The 11774-nt window shown below is 50.4% G+C and overlaps 1 protein-coding gene across 2 annotated transcripts in view; it reads right to left on the bottom strand.

Annotated features, from left to right (window-relative positions):
• Positions 1-11774, bottom strand: part of C4H1orf127 (chromosome 4 C1orf127 homolog) — a 33610-nt gene that overhangs the window by 11577 nt on the left and 10259 nt on the right. For both annotated transcript variants that reach the window (XM_021161639.1, XM_029475860.1), the window contains exons 3-6: positions 10244-10342; positions 7034-7158; positions 6098-6241; positions 555-593 (exon numbers count right to left, since the gene is read on the bottom strand). In XM_021161639.1, the coding sequence (XP_021017298.1) occupies positions 555-593; positions 6098-6241; positions 7034-7158; positions 10244-10342 (407 nt within the window). The remainder of the gene's footprint in view (positions 1-554; positions 594-6097; positions 6242-7033; positions 7159-10243; positions 10343-11774) is intronic.

Raw genomic sequence — 11774 nt, 5'->3', positions numbered from 1 at the left:
GAGAGAGAGAGAGAGAGAGAGAGAGAGAGAGAGAAAGAGAGAAAAGAAGAAAAAAAGAGAGGGAGAGGTTTGAGCGTTGTAGCACACACCTTTGAAGCATTTAGGAAGCAGAGGCAAATGGACCTCTGTACAATCTGTTCTACATAGAGAATTTCAGGCCAGTCAGGGCTACCTAGTGAAAATTCTGTCTCAAAACCAAAGAGGGGGAAGAGAGAGAAGGGGAATCAGAGAGAGGGAAATAGAGACAACAGCTGTGCACTACAGGAATGGGTATCCTTGCAAAGGGGCAGTGCCTGCCACTGGGGACCTTACAGAGAGAATCTTAGCACAGCAGGACCCAGAGACTTCCTACCCCAGCAGAATTCCCCCAGGTTTTTTCAGACAGCTTCAGACTTATGCATGGAGGATAGGGGAAGCAAGTTTTGCCAAAACCCAGACCCATGAAGGTCACTACTGTCCATGGACACTCTCCACAAAGGGGCCATGGAAGTGACACCCTCCTGCCTCAGAGCCTAGCAGAACCCTTCAGAACAGTGAACCCTTACCACACCTACCTGTCCAGCATCAGTCCTTGGAGGCCAGGGCCTAGAGACCTGCAGAACAGAGAGGAAGGAACAGCTGTGCGCTGTGGGCAAAAGTGAGTGAGCCTTTGCCTGGGCAATTGGCTCAGCAGGGATCCAGAGAGAGAGAGCTGGGCTGCCCTGATTGTTTGCTCATTAAGACAAGAAAATCATTTATGTTCTGGGACTCAAGTGTCAACAGACCCAGGGAAATGTCACCTCAGCTGCTGCCCTGAGCCAGGCCATCAGGGCAGCTGGAGCACAGAGCACAGCTGGCAAGGTGGAGGGTGTGTGTGTGTGCTGCACGGCCCTGCTGTTCAAGATGTCGGGTGGGTCCCAGGCCTCTTTCAGGTCCTCCTGCCTCATCATACCCCAAGGCCCCCACTTCTTCCCCATTCCCTACAGACTCCAATAAACAAAAGATACAAGAGTGTGCTTGCCCTTGGCGCCATGCTTCGAATGCCCAATCATGTCCATTTTCCCCCAATGAAGAACTTTCGGGGCTGGTGAGATGGCTCAGTGGGTAAGAGCACCCAACTGCTCTTCCGATGGTCCAGAGTTCAAATCCCAGCAACCACATGGTGGCTCACAACCATCCGTAACGAGATCTGGAGCCCTCTTCTGGAGTGTCTGAAGACAGCTACAGTGTACTTACATATAATAAATAAATAAATCTTTAAAAAAAAAAAAAAAAAAGAACTTTCAATGCTAAAATAAGGATGGTCTCGGGCAATCCTAGACAGCTGGTCTCTCCCTGCACCTGAGCCTCGAGGTGTGGCCAAGGGACCTGCCTGAGCCCAGCTGTCCTCCTATCTCCTTTTCCTTTACTACATTATTTATGTATTTATTATGTCAGCATGGGGGGGGGCACACACCTGCCACAGTGTGCGTGTGCAGGGGTCCACGGACCACTGAAGGGAGTCAGCTGTTTCTTTCCACTGTGTGGGTCCGGGACACAGAACTCGAGTTGTCAGGCGTGGGTGGGAGTGCCTTTAGCCACAGAGCAGCTCACAGCTCACCTCTTCCCCTTCCACTGCCTCCACCCACTCCCACTCCCTTTATCTTTGCTGCAAGCATGGGTAGGGCACTTGAGACAAGAGACAGAACCAAGGCTAACAGAGAGCGACTCCCTCCCCTCCACCTGTGAAAGTTAAGAACACTGGGTCCAAAAAGACTAATGAGCCATCACAACTCTCCCACCTAAGGCCACACCCCTTTCCACCACGTGTACAGAATCCATTCTTTCAGACCTGGAGACAGGTAGAGTGGACAGGGTTGGGGATACCAGCCCCCCATCCTCTCAGCCTGGTCAGTACCTTAGCTGTGCTGCCCCTGGCTTCAGAGACACCCGCCTGCCCCTACCATTGCCCACGGTGCTCAGCACAACCCCCAAGGAGCCTGTAATTTCCTCACCTTTGTGGGTACTGACTTCACTCTGGGAGCAGAGAGGAAGGAATGGGAACGACATCTGAGGTTTGGTGAGATGGTAAAGGGATTCCACATTTCCCAGGGCAGCCACCAAAGCCTCTCTCCTGTCTCTACACCTCGGGGCTAGTGCAACAAGGCAGCCCTAGAGGCTGGGCTTTTCCACGGAGGGAACAATTTTGTGTAAAGAAACAAAAGGAAGTGGGATCAAGCGCACAGTCTAAACCCACCATGTCCTTTAAGTGGCCACAGGCAGACTATATTTAGGGCCAGCAGACACTCAGCAGGACCTCGAGTAGTCTTCTCTGGGAGCAATCGCTAATCACTGCATTGAGTTTACAGGTGCCCCTGGGCACACTTAACCCAGGGCAATGAATAGTTATTGCGCAGCCTCCCGCTCGGGGCTTGTGGGCACACTTAAGCAAGCTCGCAGATCGCTGTGTGCAGGGCATGGCTCGGGTACACCCTTGGGCACCCTGTGCCATCAGCAGGGAGAGGCAGAGTATTAAATATCTATGTGCTCTGTGCCCACAGCTGCATTTAGCCAAGGGCAAGGCTGGTGTAACGGCTTTAATTAAAACTTAATGCAAGTTCAAGGTGCAGCCATGGAAGCGGCTGCAGAAGCCACCAGGAATGAATCAGTCAATTCGATGAGGTGGTGAGGTTCTATGACGGGGGAGGGGAAACGGAGGAGCCTGGGGCACCTGAGACCCATTGCTCCGGTGCAGCGGATTCTCTGCGACTCTACTCAGGGGCATGAGGTTATTGTAGGCTCCAACATCTACATTGTGGAAGGACGCTAAGGATCTGGGCAGGTCAAAAGGGACAAAGTGGGTGCTTGGCTGGCTACCAGATCTGCTTTCCTCCGGGAAATGTCATATGACACGGGCAACCTTGTCCCCCTAGCAGCTGCTCCTGGAATTACAGGCCAGTGTAAAGAGACGTGACCAGCCCCAGACTGTCAAACCCACGCCCCATGACTATTAAGATGAGGCCCGTGACTCTAAGGAACAGCAATGCCCTGCCTGACAAGACAACAACGGGACCTAAACATCATTCTACTTCAGGCACTGCTCCTTAAAATTGAGCAGCAGAGGAGTCCAGAGGCAAGATGCAGGGAGCAAGCACAGAGGTGGGATCCCAGCCTCTGCACTCTCACCTCAAAGCCCAGAACAAAGATAGGAGTGGAACTGTATGCCCCTCCCCAGGCAAGGCTAACGTCCATTCAGATCTGATCATTTGGCACCAGCGCAGAGCCCGGCATTTGGCACGTGTATCCGGATGCTTCTTAAATGAAGTTGATTGTCATTAGCTGGTCTTTCCCTCCAACCTCCCCTCCTCTCCTTCTTTCTCATGACATCAGGCAAAACTGGGCTTTTGGGGTTTGGGGATGTTTGGGTTATTTATTTATTGTGTAGGCAGATATATATGTGCGTGCCATGGTTCGTGTGTGACGGTCGATCAGAGGACAACTCATTTCTCTCCTTTTTTGCCGGTTGCAAGAATCAAGCTCAGGCTTGGTGGCAAGCACCTTCTTCAGCCACTTGCTGGACGGCTCCTGCTCTGTAGCCCAGACTGAGTTCAAACTTACAATCCTCTCGCTTCAACCCCCTGCACGTGGGATTCCAGAAGTGCACCATCAAACCCTGATCTAAACTCACCATTCTGTTTGGTCACACGGTATTTACAAAATGAAAGTTAAAATTTCTGGATGCTGGATGTGGTTCCTTGGGTAGTGTTCCCTCAGCACGAGGCCATACGTTAATCCCCACTATCACATAAACCAGGTGTGGTGTCACACTGCTGATCCTCGCACATGGGAGATGCAGGCAAGAGAATCAGAAGTTCCAGGTCCTGCTACATGGTGAGTTTGAGGCCAGCCTGAGATACGTGAGACCCTTGTAGCAAAATAAGTGAACACCTGCTCACTGTTCAATGAATAAAGTGAACAGTCTTCCCTTGCTGAGGGGTCCAGGACCCCGCACATGCTAGGCACGCACTCTACCACTGAGTTACTTTCCCAGCACACAGTCAGTTTTTTATGACGTAATTTTACATTCAACTATGGATTTCCTGTCTCTCTTCAAAAGGCTGAAAACTCTAATAAGGCTGGGCCAAGCTTAAACAGCGGCTCGTTGAAGGGCTTGTTCTAGCTCACCAGGGGCCCTTATACTTCAGGCTCATAGAGCCATTCTGCCACTACCTGCTATGAGACCTCGGCAACTCCCACTTCTTTGCCTACTTGTCCACTCCATAAAATGGGGCTGTAGACAGCACCTCCTGCCTACTGTGAGATGTTGGCATTAGCAAAGCAGGGCAGGGGCATGGTTGAGTGGTGGAGCATTTGCCCGATAGATGCCAAGTCCTGACTTCCATCCTTAGCACCGAAAAGATAAACAACAAGGTTTATCATTTCCATGCCTGACACAAAGTTTATCATTTCCATGCGACTTCCATGGCTGACACAGCAGGGTAGGTGGGAAGAGAAGCTGCTCTGAGGAAATGAACGCTTGGGTCCATCCCTTCCCCCTCTCTGTGTCTGCCACATGCATTTCTGCTGTGGGTTTGCAACCCTCCCCTGCCCCCAGTCTAGTCTCTCTTTTCCAAGGCTACAGAGAAACCTGAGCTCAGGGATGCCACCAGGCAATGACAACACACAGCTGGAATATGCCACAGGCCTGTGCTCTCTCCAGTTGGGATGTTATATCTGAAATCCTTTGCTCCTGACTGCTGGGGATGGAACCTGGGACTGTAAGCACCCCCACCCCCACCCCCAGTCCTGATGTCTATAAATCATGACATGACCTAGGTTAAAAAAAGAGACCTCAAAGCTGAGGAAATTGTTGTCTGCATAAAGCACTTGCCTCAAAAATCTAAAGACCTTGGGGCTTGAGAAATGGCTCAGCTGTTAAGACCACTGGCTGTTTTTTTGTTTGTTTGTTTTGGATTTTTTGAGACAGGGTTTCTCTGTACAGCCCTGGGTGTCCTGGAACTTACTCTGTAGACCAGGCTGGCCTCGAACTCAGAAATCCACCTGCCTCTGCCTCCCAAGTGCTGGGATTAAAGGCATGCGCCACCACTGCCTGGCTACTGGCTACTCTTCTAGAAGTCTTGAGTTCAATTCCCAGCAACCACATAGTGGCTCACAACCATCTGTAATGGGATCCCACACCCTTTTCTGGTGTGTCTGAAGACAGCATGCTCATATGAACTCAATAAATAAATCTTTTTCTAAAAAAAAAGTATGGGGGCTGGCGAGATGGCTGAGTGGGTAAGAGCACTGACTGCTCTTCCGAAGGTCCTGAGTTCAAATCCCAGCAACCACATGGTGGCTCACAACCACTCATAATGAGATCTGACACTCTCTTCTGGTATGTTTGAAGTCAGCTACAGTGTACTTATGTATAATAATAAATAAATCTAAAAAAAAATATGAACCTGAATTTGGATCGCCAGAACCCACATAAGCCAGATGTAGTAGCTGAAGTCTGTAATCTCATCATTCCTTCAGCAAGAGAGGAAGGAGGTAGAGTTGAGAGGCTCCACAGAAGTTTGAAGGCAGCCAGCCTGACACATGGAGCTGCAAATGATAGACCCTGTCTTCAACAAAGTGAAAGGCGAGACCTGATACCTGAGGTTGTCCTCTGACTCCCACTGTCCTTGGGACTCACACGAGAAACTCACACATATGAACACATACACATATACCCATACACACACGCACACGCACACACACACAGGGGAGGTAGGGAAGAGGGGAAGGAGAGAGAGAGGACCAAGCCAGCAACATCCCTTATTCCAAAGAGAAAAACACAAATATTGGTTTGATGCTTGTTGGATGACATGAAGAACACAGCCTCAGAGACTTCATTACTCACCCCGTCCCTCATCCTGACAAAGGCCTCATTGGTCACAGTGGAAGGCGGCTGCCAGCCAACACTATGGAGACCCAGAGAGAATGGTCCTATCCCCTGTCTTTAGTTGTCTGCTTTGCTAGGCTATGTCTCAAGGCTCACGAACCACAACCATCGACCTGGGCCTTTGAAGGGAAGCCAACCCAGGATGCCCCCCTACCACCTGGGGTGCCCTTCTGGGCCTTCCCAGGCTGTTACCTGGATGAATGAGGGATGACAACGGACGCTCTGTTCACCTAGCCTTGCCACCATCATGGGACACCTCATTATGTAGCGATCGCTCTGCTTCAACCTTTTCGCCCCTTTTTGAAACATTCTGATTTCCAACCTGTAATTTGCTTTCTGGAAGTCAGGCAGAATTCACACACACAAATAAGAGAAGAAAATGCAGTTAATAAGCCACAATTATAGGTCGGCCTCTATTCGCAGTGGGTATGATTAATGCAGGCCTGTCTCGTGGAAGAGCTAAGAATCAAGTGGAAGGCTCTTGTGGACTGGGAACCTTGGCAGATTCTGGCCTGTGACAGTGCAGTCCCCAACAGGGGAAGCTCCTGGGGCTGGGGGGACTGCTATACCTTTCAGGAAGATCAACCTTAAAGAGACAGCACAGCAGCCTGTGTCCCATCATCCCTGACTGGTCCCATCAACCATACTGGTTGGTGGCCTGTTTCCTTTGACTCCCATTTGACTCCCATTCATTGACTCCCTTGGACCCATTTTACAGCTGAGGCAGTTGAGGCACAGCAACTAAGCAAGCAGCCATGGCCATTTCTACAATAGAGTTTCAGCATGTCGTTCTAGCCTGGTCTACAGATTGAGTTCTAAGACAGCCAGGTCTCTGTGACATAGAAAAACCTAGGGAAGTCGGGGTGGGGTAGGGCAGAACTAGAAGCAGTAGTGTATACCTTTAGTCCCAGCATTTGGGAGACAGAGGCAGGCAGATGTCTGTGAGTTTGAAGCCAGCCTTATGTGCCCAGCTAATAAACCCAGGCCAGCTATGGGTTTATAGTGAGACCCTGTGTTAAAGCAACAAAAGAAGCTGGCTATGTAACTGTGTATGTGCATTTGCCTAGCCATACACGAGGCACTGACTTCTGGCCCCAACACGGCAAATAAGTCGTTTCTCAAACCCACCTCTTTTTGTACAAAGCAACCAGAGTACAGTGCTCGGAAGATGAAGCCTCCCTCATGAGCAGGATGCAAGAGGTAACCACATTTGGTAAGAAGAGAGTCCAGGTGGTTGGGGGCCCTCTTAGAGCCTAGGACAGAAACAGACAGAACAGTGGGAGAACAGTGGAGGTGAGGTTGGGAGTTTCCAACACTCAGACATAAGCCCAAGGCTGCGCTACCCTGGAACGTCAGAGAACGGTAAAGATAGAATCTCGGAAAGTGGACGCCAACAGAAGCCAACACACAGACTGTCCAGCCTGGGTTGCAGAAGTTGTCTCCTAGCTCCTCTCCTACTTCCTTCTGCCCACTGTAGTCTACTTCCCCATCCCCACCCAGCAACCCACGGAGTCCCACTCGCGCCTGCGCCAGATCGCTCCACTCTGCACTCAGGGAGACCCCTGTGAGGTGCACAAAGCCTCTGACGGCCCTCCCTCTGCCTTAGCCACACTGGTCTTCCTGCTACTTCTAACACTTCGTCGTGGGTGCACTCGGGGCCTTTCCACTGGCTGAGTCTTCTGTCTCTTCCACCTGCGTGGCTCAGTCCACCACTCTCAAGTCTTTAAATAAAGCCCCCTTGTCAACGAGGTCTCTGCCAGCAGAGCCTCCATCCATCACTCCTCTCCAAACCGCACCCCGCTCCCAGGATGCCTTTCGACATCACACATTACCGACTCGCCAGCTGAAAAAAAATATGACAATGACTATAGCAATGGTCTTGTTGCCCTCCACTCAAATGCCAGCCCCGTGGCGCCAAGAGTATTTATCTGTTTTGTTCTTTGCCGTATTCCTAGAGCCTTAAGTAAGCTGCGTCTGGCACATCGAGAAGGCTCTCAAGTAAACATTCATTGGATGAGGAATATCACCGAGCAGAGGGATTACAGGTAGTTTTCATTATCGTCTTTAGATTTCTTCTGTTTCCATAATTATCTCGTGTTGCTTTTGAGGTAATTTTTTTTTCCCCTTAAAGTCTCAGCTGATGGGAGGCTAACACGCCCTTGCAGGAGACAGCTTTCGAAGCCTGGATGTTGGGGGGGGGGGTTCTCTCTGGTGACATAGCAGTTGCTACTTTCCTTTTGAGAGGTTGCAGCCTTCACAGCTATCTTTAGCAGCAGATCAAGGCCGAGCCTGTGGCTCTGAAAGGCAGCTCACTGGGGAAATAAAGTGTCTAAGCCTGGATGTGCAAATTGACCTGGGTCGCTTTGGTTTCCCATTCACGTCTGCACTTTGTAAATATTTGCCCGCATCCCACTGCTCGCACCTGCTTTCTGTCCCTTCAACTTTATGGGAGGCAGCAGGCAGCATCGCAGGCAACATCGTTTCTGCATCCCCACCTGGTGCTGCTGCCGAGCAAAAGAAACAGTTTCCCTCCGAAAGCCACAGGTGTCTCTGACAGCGCCTAAAACTAATGGCCTGTGGCTGGCTGCTGTGACTAATTCCCTGATTATCGACTTTATGATTTTACACTTAAAACTTCTTTATAATAACACACAGAAATGTTTAATGGGCTCTATCCAGAGCCATAAAAATTACTTATTGAACAAGCGTTTTAAAACTATTAATCTATTGTTTTCCATTAATAATGGCTTTCCAAAGAACAGGCGACAGCTTAATGTATCCTCTGCGTTTTTCTCCTGGAAAAGTGGCCTTTTAATACACAGATGCTGTTCCAACTCCTGAGAGGCATCACCGCCTGGCTGACCATCCGAGGGCCAATTCAGGATTCAGGACACACCAGTCCCAGACAGCACTTTCGTATTCCCAGACAAAGCCAGGCGTGGTGGCTCACACCTGTAATTCCAGCTCTGGGAGGCTAAGACAGGAAGGAGGACTGCCATGAGTTTGGGGTCAGCCTGGATTGCACAGAGCTCTAGGGTAGCCTGGGCCACAGTGTATGAACCTTCCTTCAAAAATAAGGGAATAAGGGGAGGGAAAAGAAAAAGTAAAAACACTTTGAGATGGGAAGTTCCCCCCTCAATTTCTCCATTCTTGTACAAAAGAGGAAAATTGTGGGTGTCTGACTTGCAGCCTCTGTGACCAAATTCCAACAGGTCATGCTACTAGTTCCTTCTAGAAGTTTCCCACTTTGCACTGGGTAAGCTCATGGTTCAAAGTTTTCTGAAAGTGATAACTTTCTCAGCCCTCTTTCTGGCTGCTTTAGGCATGAGATTGTGGTTCCCGTGGGTAAGACGTGTGCTCTTCCAGAGCACCTGGGTTTGGTTCCTAGCATGCACGTGGTGGCTCACAAACATCTGTAATCCCAGTTCCAGAAGATGGACACCGTCTTCTGGCTCCCACTAGCAATGCATGCACATGGTATACAGACATATGCAGGCAAAACATATGGGTATACACATGCAATAAAGGTTTAAACAGGAAAAAGGAAGGAATTGTGGGCCAGCAAAATGGCTCGATGGGCTAAAGCTACTTGCCACTAAGCCTGATGACTCAAGTTCAAATTCAGATCCACTTAGTTAAAAGGAAGAAATAGTCCTGCAAGTTATCCTCTGATGGCACTGGGTTTTTTTGTTTGGTTGGTTTTTTGTTTTTTCCTTCGGAGACAGGGTTTCTCTGTATAACCCTGGCTGTCCTGGAAGTCACTTTGTAGACCAGGCTGGCCTCGAACTCAGAAATCTGCCTGCCTCTGCCTCCCAAGTGCTGGAATTAAAGGCTTGTGCCACCACCACCAGGCTGCAGCACTGTTTTGTAAACCCGTGCGCTTAAATGAGCGTGCACGCATGCGCGCGTTTAGGGATCTACTAGCACCTTACAGACACTTCAATCAGGGTGAGCAAGTACCTATTAGGAGTCTCCTAAACATGAACTAGAGAGTCAGTCCTTAGTCCTGGAGACACATAGCAACTATCTGCATGGAGCCATGGTCTGTGCCTGCTCCCCAACTGCCTGCAGGTGACGCTGGTGACAAGCGTGTGAACAAGGGTAGGAGACCATTTTAAGTAGGTACCAGAAGAGGAAATGGGCTGAGAGCGCAACCAGGACGGAACTGTCTTGGGGAAGGTCAGGGCAGCCCTGGGAAGAAAACAACAGCATGAAGCTTTCAGGGAAGGCCGCCCTTGTGCCCTGGGGTGAGGGACGAATTGGGGATGTCCCTTAGCAAAGGCTCCAGCCAGTCAATAGCTGAGAATTAGAAAACCCAGGTTTGAGAAGATGGCTTACCCGGCAGGCTCAGGACCCCAGCCAGCCACTGCCTCAAACCCTGCACGTGACTCCTCGGGATCTGCAGGGTCATGTAGTCTGAGAAACACTCGACCTTTTCTGTGAGACAAAAAGATACTTCTGAGGAGGCAGAGAGGACACAAGAGAGAGAGGGGGGAAGGGAAGAAGGAAGACTGGGCAGGCCTCCTTTCAATCCTGCTGCAGTAGACCAGCTAGGAAACGGGTCACCATTGCGTCTAAGCGGTGTGGTATGGAAAGACTGGGAACGAAGTGATTTACTTGTGAGTGTAGACAACGCTGTCAGGACATCTGGGTCTAAATCCCCACTCAGCATGTGCGCGCGCCTGCGCGCGCGCGCGCGCGCGCGCGCGCGTGTGTGTGTGTGTGTGTGTGTGTGTGTGTGTGTGTGTGTGTGTGTGTGCCTGTTGCTTAGTCTGTTTCTTCCTGGAATTGATCAAATGATGATGATGATAACCATGAGAATATGGGTAATGATGACGTTAGACAAGAGTAATGGTAGTGATTACAGACACCAATGGCGACCCCGACCTATGCTTTCTCCCAGTGTCTGATTTTAGTCTTCATCCTTGTGCCAGGATGAACTGTAAGTGCCAGTAACACCCTTCCTGCAGTCTGAGAGTTCCTCTAGTGAACCTGATGGCCCCAACCCTGTTCTTATGCCCCGGTCACATCTCCTATCTCCAAGATGAGTGAATAATGAAAAACCTGGAGGCTGGGGACAGTAGATGAGCTAACTCCCACTGAACAAGCATGAGAACCTGAGTTCAAGTCCCCAGCACCTATGAAAGGACCATGGATGGCGGCCATACGTACACTCCCACCCCTGTGCTGATGATGGGTACAGAGACAGGGAGACCACAGAGGTTTGCTGGCCACCAGCTTAGCTCCAGGTTCCATGAGCAAGCCTGTCTCAAGGGATAGGGTGGAGATGGAGGGAGAAGGACAATTGACACCCTCCTCTGGCCTCTACACGTGTGAAGGGAGGGGCACATATACCCAGACCGGTGCATATTATCATACATGTACACACACACAATAAATTAATTTGTAAAAAGTGGGAGCTGGTGAGATGGCTCAGCAAGGAACAGTCCTTGCCACCCAAACATATTAACCTGTCAGCCCGAGTTAGATTCCCAGAACCCATAGGCCTTAGGTTTCCATTGCTGTGATAAACGGCCTGACCAAAGGAAGCTTGAGGGGTGGGGAGGGTTTATTTCAGCCCACAGGTAGCATCCATCATAAAGAGAAGACAAAGCAGGAGCCGCATGCAGGAGCCCAAACAGGGGCCATGGAGGGCGCTGCTTACCAGCTTGCTCCCCATGGCTTGCTCAGCCTGCTTTCTTATACCGCTCAGGACCACCGCCCAGGGGATGACACTGCCCACAGTAGACTGTTCCCTCCTATGTCAATCAAGAATCAAGCCAGGCGTGGTGGCGCACGCCTTTAATCCCAGCACTCGGGAGGCAGAGGCAGGCGGATTTCTGAGTTCGAGGCCAGCCTGGTCTACAAA

The sequence above is a fragment of the Mus caroli genome, chromosome 4 (genome assembly GCF_900094665.2).
Source record: "Mus caroli chromosome 4, CAROLI_EIJ_v1.1, whole genome shotgun sequence".
In the NCBI taxonomy this organism is placed as follows: domain Eukaryota; kingdom Metazoa; phylum Chordata; class Mammalia; order Rodentia; family Muridae; genus Mus; species Mus caroli.
This window is presented reverse-complemented; position numbering and strand designations above follow the sequence as displayed.